The sequence below is a fragment of the Hakea prostrata genome, unplaced genomic scaffold (genome assembly GCF_041222555.1).
Source record: "Hakea prostrata isolate BN-2017 unplaced genomic scaffold, UWA_Hpros_2 contig_29, whole genome shotgun sequence".
Lineage (NCBI taxonomy): Eukaryota > Viridiplantae > Streptophyta > Magnoliopsida > Proteales > Proteaceae > Hakea > Hakea prostrata.
This window is the reverse complement of record NW_028291148.1, coordinates 231,827-246,884: the sequence shown is the minus strand read 5'-3', so window position 1 is coordinate 246,884 and position 15,058 is coordinate 231,827. Positions and strand designations below refer to the sequence as shown.

The 15,058-nt window shown below is 42.6% G+C and overlaps 1 protein-coding gene across 1 annotated transcript; it reads right to left on the bottom strand.

The window, feature by feature from the left end:
• Positions 1-13,277: 13,277 nt before the first annotated feature.
• Positions 13,278-13,802, bottom strand: LOC148999176 (uncharacterized). Its single transcript, XM_089141401.1, has one exon. The coding sequence runs from the start codon at positions 13,800-13,802 to the stop codon at positions 13,278-13,280; it is 525 nt and encodes a 174-aa protein (XP_088997527.1).
• Positions 13,803-15,058: the final 1,256 nt, after the last annotated feature.

Genomic DNA, 15,058 nt, shown 5'->3' with positions numbered 1-15,058 from the left:
GATACAAACTCAAGCCGTCATATTTATCCTATGGCACTTAATATGTATATACATGTTATCTTATAAAGTCACCCTTAGAATTTGGGATTTTTGGCCTCAAGGTTTTGGGTGAGAGTTTGTAATGTCATTTTGAGTGTTTTTAAGAAACCTCTGCTGCAGTCTTCTTCCATACATAGTAAAAATTCTTTGCCATGAGATGTAGCATTTAGTGTTAGTGTGTGAACCATATTAGATTTATGTAATCTCATTTTGCTTTCGTTCTTGTTAATTATTTCTTTAGATTTTTCTTGTTATCTCCATTCATCTGTTGTCAACCTAGTCTAAAAAAATAGAGTAGAAAGTATTAGGTTCCCTTGGATAATAAAACAAATGGCAAGTTGATTCTTAGCTTGATACATTGAAAAGGAGCCACAAAAGAAGGAAAAAGAGGAAATAAAAAGTTTAGAGAAGGGCATATACCATATATTTAGTGTACTAGAAAAGAAGATCCACGGAGACAAATTAAATGTGTAGTATCTATTCACCATTCAGCTTCCCCCTTTGAATATCTTAACAAGAATTTGGAACCTTGCTCCTTTAGCTCAACATGCCCAACTTTTCTCTCTCTTCATACACCAAAAAAATAATAATAATAATAAAAAATAACTTTACAGTAATATATGTCGATTTTGGTTTTTTATCTTAACAGATGGAGAATTGTGCTACTTTCATATCCTTCCACCATATATTTGTGAAGGAGCATATCTTTGCCCACCATAATTTTTAAAGATGACAAAAGAGTGTGAGGAAAGTACAATCCTCTACCCATGAGGATATAGGATCCCAACTCATATAAGTGCATCCAAGTAAAGAATAATATCACTGCTACCAATATTCTACGGTTGTAAATCAAGGGGACAGCCTACAAAAGCTTAAAGATGGAAGCCCACCAAAAAGAATAGAAAACGGTGGGGTTCTATGAATTGGAATCTTCTTCTGCTACTAACTTTAGTGAAGTGGGTAGGAAGGTAACAAGATTCCCACTAAATTTGAAGGCTTTTCTAACTATTTAGTTTCTTTTTAACACAACTAACTAATTATGCATTAGGATTTGAAGGAGGTAACAAAATTCAAGTTTAGATCATCGTCAATAATATTTAATTATTAAACTTGATGTTTTTTTTGGGAACAGGTGATTTTATACATTAAAAATGAGGGTATTATATAATATAAGGTGGGGGTACTTATGGCCCGACCTCGAGGTGATATTCCTACTTAGAAGTGTTGGTTTTTCAAGTCACTCTTGAGGTTTTCTATCACAGTTGATTTTAATTTTTATGTATCCCATGTGGGAATCATCTCTGTATGTAGGTGTAGAAATCATACCTCATCAATGGTGAAAGATTGATTCTGATGGTAGAGTATCATTTAAGCAAATCCAAATTCACAAGATTCTCTATAAATTTTAAGGTTAATGCGTCCAAAATCTGCTCAGCCCTTAGATCACCGAAGAATGACCTGCAAAAACAATCGTCAGATGTGGCCCGACCGTGGGGGTCGGGAGTCCACCTCCGAAGGCTAAGTCAGTTGATGAACTGATCACAAAGGCTGTGCTTGAGTATAGAGCAGAAGTATGAATACGAATATTGGGAATACGATTCATTTACCTTTCTTGTACTTAGGTCATGTCTTATATAGTGTTTACCTTCTAATCTCCTTCGTTGGATTTATTCGAGCCTTCTTCGAATGACCGTCCGATCATAACGATTAGATCCGTTGGGGATAGATCCGTTCGTTGATGGGATAATGGATAACTTCCTTTGTTAGCACGATCATAGCTCGACAGTTATCCGAGTAAGTACGATCGTTTGTCCTGTAAATGCCGTTAACCGTCTCCTTGATGATTCGTCCACTCCGAAGATTACGGATTTAAGCATGCTTGTTGACTGAGTCAGGTTTCTTCCTCAGCAAGTTATCTTTAAACCCGGCCCGCTCAAATGCTAGTCGGTCTGTTTCTTCCCGACCGGGGTCAAGGGTTGAACCAGGGGCAGACCCGGTTCGACAACGGTTTTTCCCGTATCACGAGCCCCCCCAGACCAAGCGTTCGGGTAACTCTGAGGGCTTGGTTTGAACTGGATCCATTTTTCGAACGAGGCTTTCGAATTACCTCTCGCTTATTATATGTAGAAATCACATTTAATGCCATTGCATTACTTTTTCCTCGAGTTTCGTGAATGTCTTTCTTTTTTATGCGGGTGACTCCGTGTGTCTACTGCAGCCAAAATCATCATTGCTTGTGAAATCGAAACAGCAGTTTCTCAAAACGTTTTGTACAGTTGTACTGATTCGATTTGTTCAAACTTTTTCGAAACGTCTCCCTATCATGATCGTCGATCCTGAACTTATCTGATCGTACATGTCCTCGATGATCAGCGTGCTTAAAAGATGTTCGTTGTCTTCGCATGTTTCATTCTCTGTGTCTGGAGTTTGAAACTTCATCGTTTTCCCTGCGCCCTAACAGTCTTCGTTTTCACGCTCTTTTGCTTCGGTGAACAAGTAAGTTCATTGACTCTTTTGTATCCTTTAATTGCCTTGATCTTTCCTTTTGCTTTCGTCTCTTGTTTCTTTTCTATTGAAAACCATAATCATATTTTTCTAGTGATGAAAAGTGGTAGGACTTCTGATGAAGGTCCTTTTGAACATAGCGCCGGTAAGGGCGACTCAAGCAGTGAGGTTCGTTGAACAGTCAGATAGTGACAAGCGAACTTTGTCCGCCATTTAGGGTGAGTTCGAAGAAGTGAGCCAAAAGAAAAATGTGGAGAAAGATATTGGAGTTCCTTTCTTGCCTCCTGAGTCTGGACCGTCCAGAACTCTTAAGACGGCTGCCAAGGCCTCTTGGCAATTTAAGCAACCTAGCAGACCCAAGGAGGAACCTGACTCCGTTCCTTCCACCTTTACTGAAGTTGAACTTTCTTCGGCAGTTGAACGTTTTGACCTTCCTCCCTCATACTTTCTTCGAGCTCCTAATCCTGGTGAAAGGGCCAATTCAAACCTGCCCGAAGAGTTTTCTTTGTACTTGGATACTCTGGAGAGTGGAGTTCCCTTTGCTTGATGTTAGCCGAAGGTCAAGCTCTTGAGTCTTTGAGCGACAATACGCTTGTTCGTCTTTCTGCCAGGTACTGTGTTTCCTTCGTCCTCTGTCGTCTGCCTTATTATTCTTTCTTGGACTCTTAATAATTGTCTGGGTTTCAGGTCTGCTGTGGAGAATTTCTACCAGCTCATTGAGGATTTGAACCCGAATCGTGGTGGGGGGTGGCTCCCGACTCCAAAGTTGTGAGAAGCAGTCGGTGCTGGTGAATTCTGAAGTGGATCGACTCAAGAAAGAAGCTGTAGTGCTGAAGGAAGAGAATGCGAAAGCCGACACCTTGAAAAAGGACCTTGACTTGTCCGCTAGCCGTATTGGTGCTTTGGAACGTGAAGCGAAGAAGCAGAAAATGCTCGCTTCCAAGTGTAGCGATAGGGTTGAAATTTTGGCCCTTGAAAATGAATGTCTTAAGAATACGATCGTTCCCTACAAACCTGAACATCTCTCCCAAGATCTTCAAAGGAACTGCATTCGCAAGTACCTGAACAACGTCCCCTTCAGCGATCTGATGGTTCCTTACAATCTTCAAGCCTACCGAGTGGGGCAGAACGATGTATGGGAGGCTATCCTCATGGTAGACCCTTCTTTCAACACGACGCATTTTCAAGGTGTTTGTGTAATACCCCCCGTATTTCTAACCCGAGATCCGTATTCCAGGTCCGAGAACCCGAAGGTCTAGTCGGGTGAACTTGTGGAGTATCCGGATTGAAGCCCATGATCCATATCCAGGACCCATGGATCTGGATCCTATGTCCGAAAAGCCTGCCTTGGCTGGCGTGGGAAATTCTGGAAGTCAAGTGTCGTTCAGAGATGTCCGGAATGAAGGTAAGATCTCCCCCATCTCTTATTTAGGGCTAGGTTGACCTTGGGTATCAACCCCCCTAGTAAAAGCACCCTTGTATGGCAAATTACATGGGGGCGGTTACTAGTGGCGGTCGCTAACCTAAGCGACCGGCCCAAGCGACCGCCTCGTCTGCTTTGGGGATTTTGCCCTATTTTGCCCCCTGCACTTCTATAAAAGGCAAACTCCGTCTCATTAACGATTACTTTATTCGTTATTTCTTATTTGGGAGTTAAGACGGCTGCGGGGGAAGATCCGAAAGAGTCTCCGGAGTACCGATGTGGTTTGGAGGATCGCTTCTTCTTCTCTCGCTTTCGGTGTGAGGTATTGAACTAACCCTTCGTTCTCTACTCTTTTATCTCCGTTAGTTTGATTTTACCTCCTCGCCACCGTGATTACCCCTTGGTTATTCTTTACCCTTTTTTTTATCTCGCGTGAGATGGAATAACCATAAATGAACCCTCGCTTCGTGAGATGGAAAATCCAATAAAGGAGAGGGTTAGGGATAATCCACCGATGATAGGGGATTGTTTTCTCTTACCCTTTTGTCTTAGGGAGTGTTCAATTCGAGACTTAGGATGAGATTACTCGAAAACCGGATTGAAATCGAGTAATCGAAGCCCGAGTTTCGGATTGAAGCTCATCATTTTGGGGCGGTCACTAGTGGCGGTCGCTAACCTAAGCGACCGGCACAAGCGACCACGGTAAACAAATGACCAAATAGATTTCGGTTTTGATTCAATTTGGTTTATGTGACTTATATATTCTAATAACCCCGTGTTTAGGTGATTACTTGTTTAAAAGAAAAGTCTACTAATAATTACTGGATTCCATTTTACTGGACGTTTCAAGATATACAAGTAAGGACAAATCTATCTTATCTATTTATGTATACTTCAAAGATGTTGATTTAGTAATTGTTATTCTTAATCTCTTGCCAATATATACCGCCGTAGTTTCATATATAATGCCGTCATACTACTGCTGTTTACTTTGATTTCATGTGTACTTATGGTTTGTGATTGTTATGAGATGGTGGTAGTTGGTATATGATTATGATAGTTGGGGTATTCCTTTTGGGATATCTTGGCCGATGTTATCGGGAGGTCATGGAATGGGACACAAGCCCATTGATGCCTTCAGATACTATCATGATTAATTGATGACATTGTTAGGATGAGTCTAGATTGCATGGCTAGGTACCCCACATGCTACTACCCTTTCGGTAGGGGAATTGAAACCGAGTGACCCGTGATGACAAGTGATGTGACTTGGTGGTCCACCGTTGGTCATGAAATGGTAGGGTTGCATATGTTAGGGTTGGGCTCATGGATGTCCAAGGACCGGACCGGGTGTCGGGAGGAATCATGAGAGCATCCGCCCCAATGATATGTGGATGACCATAGGGTTATGGAGTAGAGTCCAACAGAGGTAGCCACCCGTGAGGATTCTTACTCCTAGGTTGCGAAGGATACTTGAACCGAGTTGGTCGGTGCCATAGGGGATGTATCTGGACTTCATGTAGACATGTAACCATTATGACCTTGCATTGGATTAGAAACCCAGACATGCGCCGAGATCATTACCAATGGTCGTGGTGAGAGAGTGTGGACTTAACCCCTAACCATGGTTTGTGAGCCAGGTGTGGACTTTCCCTTTTTTCCCTGGATCCCTACAGAGGTAACCAGTCCTTGCCGGATCAGAGTGATGAGACTTACCGCAGGAGGGCTGGTGTTTATCTTAAAGCATGTCAGCTATTAGAGACTTGCATAGTTAGAAATCATAGCATCATTCATGTTTTGCATTCATTCATATTACTGTTGTATCATGGTATTTTTGGATGATGGATGAGATATATGATTGTTTCTTACTGAGTTCTTTAGAACTCATTCCTTTATTCTTTGTATGTTTTTAGCCTATACAGAGGAAGGAATTGTATCTGAAGATGGGTTGGTTCCCTATGAAGGAACCATCCCGTTTGAAGAAGACGTGGCACCGTCAGCGGGAGATGGAAATAGCATGTGCGGGAGTTCTGCGGGGTGCATGGAGTGCGCTTATCGCACCGGTTGATGGTCTGACTGGAGAAGAATTGGAAAACCCCTCACCTCATTAAACTGGAATCTAAGTTTATTAACTTAGAGAAACAAACTGGAAAGAAACTGATTTAAATATCTATTCGCTGCCCCCCCCTCATTTTTGACTTATTCATTATTCTTTATTTTCTTTCCTTTGTTATTGGAGCATTTTGGGCTTCTGTAATTCATTTAATTTAGTTATTGGATATTCTTGCTCATGATTATCTATATTTGTCTTAAATATTGTTGATAGACTAAAACCTTGGATCTTGTGACGGATCGCACCCACGGGTTGTCGGGCGGGTAACCGAGACCGACGGGTGGGGGTGGACAGTTTGCCACAAAGAAGTCTTCGGAAAGCTTGAGCTGCCTCTCCCCGAATGGGCTCAGGAAGACGAGGATCCAGTTCCGGCGAATCCATACATCGAGGAATTTCTTAATGATTCGCCACCTCTCCCCGAAGAGCCTCAAAAACCTACTCTTACCGCGGATCCTTCTGCAGAACCTGATCAAGGAAAAAAGGAAACAAACCCCTGAATTTTCTCTCTTTTTTTTTTTTTTTGTAAGGGTTGGTCCCCTTAGCCTTTTGATAATGAAATGAATTTTTGCCTCCTTTATCCTCAAGCTCTTGCAATAGTTGTTGTGGTGGACTAGTGGAATTCTGTTATTAATGTACTTAGAGAATTGGCTCCTTTTCTTCTTCTAGAGCCACGTTCGGGAACTTATGTTGAGGTTGACGTTCGGGAATCTTGGAATATGCTTTTGTATTAAAGAGGGTTTGGTTCGATCCGAAGCCCCATGATTTACTTGGAGCATTTCTCTCCAAGTTTGTACCCACTTTATGACGAAAACCAAACGTCTCCTCGTATTGGTTCATGGGTTATCCTTCCCAAGAAATTGAAAAAGCTCTCTTCATTTAATATTGGTGAAACGGTTGGGTTTATTTTTAGCTACGTTCCTTTGAATCAAGTACGCAACGCTCCACGTGGAGACTTGGGACGACTTTACGTTCCGAATTTGAAACGTCATTGTCTCCTGACCGTTGATCTTGGATTTGGTTTCCGGTATTTGAATCGTCCCTCTTCCTTGACCCTTGATTCACACGAGCCCTAACCCGTCGCATCACCCCCTGGGGCTATTTAAATCCCTCAGGTGTGTTTCAAACTTGCCTTCGTCCTTTGCTCAAATAGTTGCTTTTTTGTCTAAATACTTTCTTTCTGCCAGTTCTGCTTCTGCATTTCTATCTGAAGACTTGCAGTGACATTCTGCACAGACTTGATTAGTTTCCCTTTTCTCATTCTTTTCGGTCTGGTTTCTTGACTTCTCTCTCTTGAATAACTCCAAAGTAGTTAACTTGGGGTTATTCATTCTAGAAGCTCTATCTTGTTGATGGAATGTTTCTTTCTGATATCAGAAAGTACTCCTGAACTTCAGAAATCTAGGGTTTTCCCTTTTGTTTTGACCTTTCGTAACTAATGATGTCCGTCTTCCCTTGCAGTGCCTCCAAAGCTTAACTTGGATGCAGTTAGGGAAAAGGCTATCAAGAAGACTACTCCAGTACAGATAAAGGTCTCTCGACGTGAAGAGGTTGATGTTGTTGATGCTTCCAAAGTTCAAACTCCCACAGCCTTAGCTGGTGCCTCATTTGTGTCTTCTTCCATGATGGAGACTGTTCGGCCTACCAAAGAAGATGTGATTCCTTCTGTTTCCGCCCAGGTCTCCAAAACCTTGGTTGGCGCCTCGTTGGCATCTTCCTCCACTCCTTCAACAGTCATGGATGCAGTCATGGATACTGCTCCTCCGACAGTGGAGGAGGTTTTCCAAGAGGCCAAGGGTTCCGCTTCCAAGAGGAAGTGTCCCTGGTCTGATGATGAAGTATACATGCCTTCTTGGTCGTTGAAAATGTCTGATTTGGTGACAGGCGATTTTGGAAAGGCACTAGAGTGGTGCACCTTTGCTCAAATGCCCGCCAAGAACAGAGCCTTCAATGCTATTCCAGACAAGGCCTTTATAAGGTCATTTGTGATGTAAGTATTTCTTCATCGTTTTTCTTTTTGAAATATTTTCCACCCCCGACTAACTCTTGCCGTACTGTAGAAGCCTTGCTGATAACTTCCACAAGCAAATGGAATCAGCCTTTTGGCTTAGCAGCTTAAGTAGTGATCTTTCTTGGCTTCGGGAAGAATCTGAAGCTAAAGATGCTGAGATCGCTCGCCTTCGGGACAATCTTTGGGAAGTTACCTGGTTGAAGAATTCTGCAATTGGGCGGCTTTCTTCGGATTTGGATGGTGCTAAGGAGCGCATCCGTAAGCTGGAGCGGGAAGTTGAGAGGTTTTCGGGAGAGCTGAAGGGATATGGAGCCAAAGCTCATACGCCTCAAAGGCAAGCCATTATTTCTTTGCCCAAAACTTTCCCGACTGATGTTCGTAGGGCTTGCATCTTCAAAAACTTGCAGAGTAAGCCATTTGTTGATATGCTGAATACCTATAATTTGCAAGCTTATCGGGACGGCAAGAACGAGGTCTGGGAGTCGATCCTGAAAAGGAATCCTTACTTCAACATAGCTCCCCACCGTCAATGTTGTCATCTCGAAGTGTTTGAAAAGTTGCAACTTCCTCTTCCTGCTTGGGCTAAAGATGTGGTGGACCGGCCAGTTCCGGATCTGGATATAATTCATTATCTTGATGACTCTCCTCCCTTGTCCCCCCTTAGAGGATTTAGCTATGAAGAGCTTGCCTCGAGTGCAGGTCTGACTAAAGGCCAAGCTTCTTCATCGGTCCAAAAGGGTAAGGAAGCTTAGAGTTCCTTATTTTTCCCTGGGAAAGCCCAATGAAGGGTATGGAATTGTGGAGGATTTTGCCCTATAGGTGGGAGCTTACGGAACTCTTCGCAATCACTGAGGATGAGAGGGGTCGGTCAAATGATGAGAGGACCTATGTCTCCATGGCCAGTAGTCGAACTATGTCTTCCTGACTCTGTTTTAACAAATGAAAGTTTACGGAACTCTTCGCAATCACCGATGATGATACTTAGAATTCGGCTGTTTTTCGACCGAATGAAGATTTGACCTCAACAGCTTGTTGTCTCACATGTATTTTTTCCCGAGAACTTTTTGATGTTGTAAAGGTTGGCCCCTTTCCGGTCGTTTAAAGAAATAAAGAATTAACTACTTAAGAGTTTCCTTAGAAATTCATTAAGCTTTCGAAGGTCTCACTCGGGTTTTAAACCAATGCCTTTACTTGGAGATTTTCGAAGAATTCTTCTAAGCTTTCGTAGGTCCCACTCGGGTTTTAAATCGATGCCTCTATGACTACTTAAGAGTTTCCTTAGAAATTCATTAAGCTTTCGAAGGTCTCACTCGGGTTTTAAACCAATGCCTTTACTTAGAGATTTCCGAAGAATTCTTCTAGGCTTTCGGAGGTCCCACTCGGGTTTTAAATCGATGCCTCTATGACTACTTAAGAGTTTCCTTAGAAATTCATTAAGCTTTCGAAGGTCTCACTCGGGTTTTAAACCAATACCTTTACTTAGAGATTTCCGAAGAATTCTTCCAAGCTTTTGGAGGTCCCACTCGGGTTTTAAACCGATGCCTCTATGACTACTTAAGAATTTCCTTAGAAATTCATTAAGCTTTCGAAGGTCCCACTCGGGTTTTAAACCAATGCCTTTACTTAGAGATTTCTGAAGATTTCTTCTAAGCTTTTGGAGGTCCCACTCGGGTTTTAAATCGATGCCTCTGTGACTACTTAAGAATTTCCTTAGAAATTCATTAAGCTTTCGAAGGTCCTACTCGGGTTTTAAACTGATGCCTCTATGACTACTTAAGAGTTTCCTTAGAAATTCATTAAACTTTCAAAGGTCTCACTCGGTTTTTAAACCAATACCTTTTGATTTTTCCTACTTTTGCTGGATGATGCGTGTAGCCCCCAATCAAAAGATATTGTGTTGTAAACCGGAAATTGCATTGATTGAGCTGAATTCTCTACATCATGAATGAAAATGATAAACTTCTAGGGATAGTACTTCTTCAGGTGTCTTGCATTCCATGAACGATCCAGCTCTTGTTCTATTGCAATGTTCTTCAGCTTATACGCCCCCTTGCCAACCGGCTTGATTACTATATATGGTCCTTCCCATGACGGATCTAGTTTCTTCTGATGACGTGGATCTGAAGCTAAAGTGTTCCTTAGAACCAGGTCTCCTGCTCAGTACTGGCAATGCTTTACTCGGGAATTGTAGTTGATGCTATCCTTCGCTGGTAATGTTGAGTTCGAACAATTGCCTTTGTTAGAACTTCATCTTGCAGCTCAACGCTATCTAGTAATCCTTGTTCGTTTGCTTTTTCCTCGAACACTCTTTCTCGAAGTGTTCCAGCCATTACTTCGACGGGTGCCAATGCTTCAAATCCATAGGCTAATTTAAATGGAGTTTCTCCAGTGAGAGTCCGAACCGTAGTTCGATAAGCCCATAGAACATTGTGCAACTCTTCAACCCATAAGGCTTTGTCAAACTCAAGTCTTTTCTTTATTCCATTGAGTAGCGTTCAGTTCATAACCTCCACTTGCCCATTGCTCTGTGGGTATGCTACTGATGACATTCGATGTTCAATCAGGTAAGTGTTGTAGAACTGCTCGAACTGTGGGTTGTCGAATTGTGTACCATGGTCGGTTACAAGGATTTTTGGCATCCCGAACCAATAGATGATAGATTCCAACGCGAATTTCTCCACCCTTCTTTCGGTGATGGTCGCCAGAGCTGTAGCTTCTACCCATTTCGTGAAGTAATTGATTGCTACGATGAGATACTCCCGTCCGCCAGTGGCCTTGGTGAATTTTCCCATAATATCAATTCCCCTCATCGCAAAGGGGATGGGGTCGAGAATTGAAGTTAGGGTTTCAGCTGGCCTTTTGGAGATTGTGGCATGAATTTGACAATTTTTGCAATGACGAACGTATTCCATTGCTGTCTCTTGAAGTTTTGACCAATATAAACAGAGTCTTAGGATTTTGTGGGCTAGAGCACGACCACCCATATGCGCCCCACAAATCCCTTCATGAACCTCTGCCAAAGCCGTATTCGATCCTTCGGGACCCAAGCACCTTAGGAGGGGTCCGGCATATGACCTTCGGTACAGTCTTCCATTCTGCATTATAAACCTTAATGCCAGCACCTTAATTACTCTTGCCTCCTTTGGATCCTCCAGTAGCTTATCATCTCTGAGATATTCTACGATCGGGTCCATCCAGCAATGTTTGGCTTCAATATAGGATATTTCCTTTCCTTGAATGCTTGGGAGTGTTAATTCCTCAATGTAGACTGAAGGGTCAAGCGTCTTCTCCTTGGCGTTAGCCAATCTTGAAAGTTCATCTGCCATTGCATTTTCTTTTCTTGGAATCTGACATACTTTCAGATTCTTGAATTCTTTTTGCAAAGCTTGCACGATTTCTTGATATTTCTGCAATCGGGGCTCCTTGATAGCATACGCCCCTTGCACTTGATTGACATTAAGCTGTGAATCACTAAAGATAGTTACCTCAGCTATTGCTAGGGCCTTTGACAGACGAAGTCCAGCTATTAAGGCCTCATATTCCGCCTCGTTGTTGCTTGCTTCAAATATGAACCTCAAAGCGTAGCGAATAATGAATCCTGCTAGGCTTTTCAAAAGAATCCCAGCCCCAACTCCTTGCTTATTGCACAAGCCATCCACGTATACCTCCCACATAGTTGGAATAATAGGTTCGGCCTCTTCTTCAGTTGGGGTAGCTGGGGTAGTGGTTTCTACCACGAAATCGGCCAATGCTTGGGCCTTGATTGTTGTGCGTGGCTTGAAGCTCACATGGAACTCACCAAGCTCAAAGGACCATGCCACCATTCGTCTAGACAAATCAGGTTTATGAAGGACTTTATTTAGAGGAAAAGTAGTCAATACCTCTATCGGATGTGCTTGAAAGTAAGGCCTTAGCTTCCTGGCCGCCATCATAAGAGCCAGGGCCTGCTTCTTGATCTGGGAATATCGCGTCTTTGCGTTGAGGAGCACGTGGCTGACATAATAGACTGGCCATTGCTTCTTTTCTTTTTCCCTAACAAGTACTACACTTACCGCCGAAAGGGATGTTGCTAAATAGACTTGCAGAACTTCTCCCTTCTTTGGTCGGGATAAAAGTGGTGGCTTGCCGAGTGTTTCCTTCTGATTTTCGAACGCCTTTTGGCATTCTTCTGACCATCGAGCCTCCCTGCTAACCCTCAAATCCTTGAGTGCTTTGAAGAAAGGGAGGCATTTTTCTCCCGACTGCGAGATAAATCGGTTCAGCGCAACTGCTCTCCCCGTTAGGCATTGCACATCCCGAACGGTTCTGGGAGGTTCCATGTTAATCAAAGCTTGTATTTTCACCAGGTTAGCCTCGATACCTCTTTGAGATACCATGAAACCTAAGAATTTCCCTGACGATACCCAGAAGGCACATTTTTCTAGGTTTAGCTTCATCTGGTATTTTCGGAGCACCGAAAATACTTTTGCCAAGTCTTCGACATGCTTTGTCCTTGTTGTGCTTTTTATTAGCATATCGTTGACGTATGCTTCCATGTTTTTCCCAATCATATTGCTGAATATTTTGTTTACTGCCCTCTGGTAAGTAGCTCTTGCATTCTTCAGGCTGAATGGCATGACTTTGTAGTAGAAACTTTCACGATCGGTCATGAAAGCAGTTTTCTTTTCATCCTCTTGATTCATGAGGATCTGGTTGTACCGAGAGTATGCATCTATGAAACTTAACGTTTCATATCCAGCGTGGCATCTATTAAAAGATCTATCTGGGGCAGCGAATTGTAGTCTTTTGGGCGGCCTTGTTGAGATCCGTGTAATCTGTACACATTCTCCATTTTCCATTCGCCTTCTTTACCATCACCACATTGGCCAGCCAGGTTGGGCATTCAATGGGTTCAATGAACCCTGAATTCTTCAGCTTTTCGACTTCGCCCCTGATGACCTCATGCTTTCTGATCAAGAAGTTTCTCCTCTTCTGGATAATTGGTTTTACCTTTGGATCTATCCAAAGCTTGTGCTCCGCTACTTGACGATCTATTCCCAGCATATCCTCCACAGACCATGCGAACACATCTCTATTTTCTGGAAGGAATAGCTTCAGTTCTGTTTTGAACTCTTCCATTTGCTTGGATCTGATATGAGTAGTTCTTTTTTCATTGTCCGGATCCAGCTGGATTCGTTCTAACTTTTCTACTAGCTCGGGTCTCTACATTTCTGCCTCATTCTGATCGTCACGTCTTCTATTGGCAATGTCGTGGCCCTCTTCGGGCCTTCTTTGTCTTTTAGATATGCCACGTAGCATTGTCGGGATATTTTTTGGTCAGATGAGACCTGGCCGATTCCCATACTAGTTGGGAATTTTATCTTCGAGTGCTTAGTCGAAACTACAGCACCTAACTTTGTTAAAGACGACCTGTTGAGAATGACGTTATAAGTCGGAAGTTCCCAAACCACCAGGAAGCTCACCCAAATTGTAGCTTCTTTGGGGAAGTTTCCAACTAATAGATCCAGTTGTACTGATCCTTCAGCTATAGCCGACGACCCGGAAAAACCATAAAGATGTGTGGATGACGGCTCCATTAGATCTTCCTCGATATTAAGCTTTTGATAAGCTTCATAAGACAAAAGGTCTGCAGCAGATCCTGTGTCAACTAGCACTCTATGTACTTCTCGGAGGGCAATCTCCACCTTAATGACTATGGCATCATCATGAGGCATGCAGACGCCTCTTTCATCTTCTTCATTGAAGGTGATCAAACCCTCACCATTCGGTCTTTATCGCTTTTGCGTTTCTCCAGTTCCAATGAACTTAGATTTGGCCTTCAGCATTCGGAGCGACTCAGGCTCGGGTCCCCCGAATATCGTCAATATTGGTGATCAGGTGGCATCGATCACTTCCTTACCCTTCTTAGACTTAGGAGCTTCGGTTTGCCGCTCCCGACTTACCGAACGCTCCCTTTTCTCTCCATTTGCTTACGATTTTCCTTGTCTTCCCTTGATGAAACTGGAAAGGTGATATCAATCTCTCGATATCGGCCTTCAGATGTCTGCAATCATTGGTATAGTGACTGTAATCTTTATGAAAACGGCAATACCTTTCCATATTTCACTCCCCGGGTTTTGCTGGAACCTTTGGTGGCCATTTTAGGATATTTTTTCCTTTTATGACATTCAAGATCTCTGACCGGGGGGTATTCAAGGGTGTATTGTCACATCCACCCAGCCGGTATCCTATCTGGCATACCCAGGAATATGATTCACAGCCCGAGGATCAAGGGTCGAGCGGCCATGCCTCCCACATACACGATAGCATAATCACGAACAATACAATCAATGTTTTAAGCAAGTAATAACCAGATCAAATGGATAAGAAAAGATAATCAATCAGAGTGCGGAAAATCATCAAGTATCAAGTACATATCAAATAAATTCTCAAAAGAGAGAGAGAGTGATCAAAAGTCACTCCTTCTCAAAAGCAGCGGAAAAATGGTTGATTAGTTAAGTTACAATCCCAATATCAAGAGTAAATCCAAAGAAGTTAAATACAACATATCTAGGTTCCAAAATGACAAAAAGGGCCTAAACTAGGGTCTCTTCCGTCTTGTATAATGTCACATCCACCCAGCCGGTACCCTACCTAGCATACCCGAGTGTGTGATCTACAACCCCGAAGATCAAGTATCGAGGGAATCAACCTCCCACATAGACAATAACACAATCATGAACATAAATAATCAATGTACAAAGTATAATCAATAGATCTAAATAATGGAAGAATAAATCATATATCATAAGAGTACGAAAGACAATCAATGAATCTAAATCATAAAGTAAAGTGAGGCGGAAGCTCACTCTACAACAGCAGAAAAGTAGTTCGAAAGTCAAAAGAAAGATTACAACTGGTTCTAAAGACAAGAAAGAAAGATATAACAAACTAAGCCAGAGTCTGTTCTACTTTATAGAGAACGTCTTCA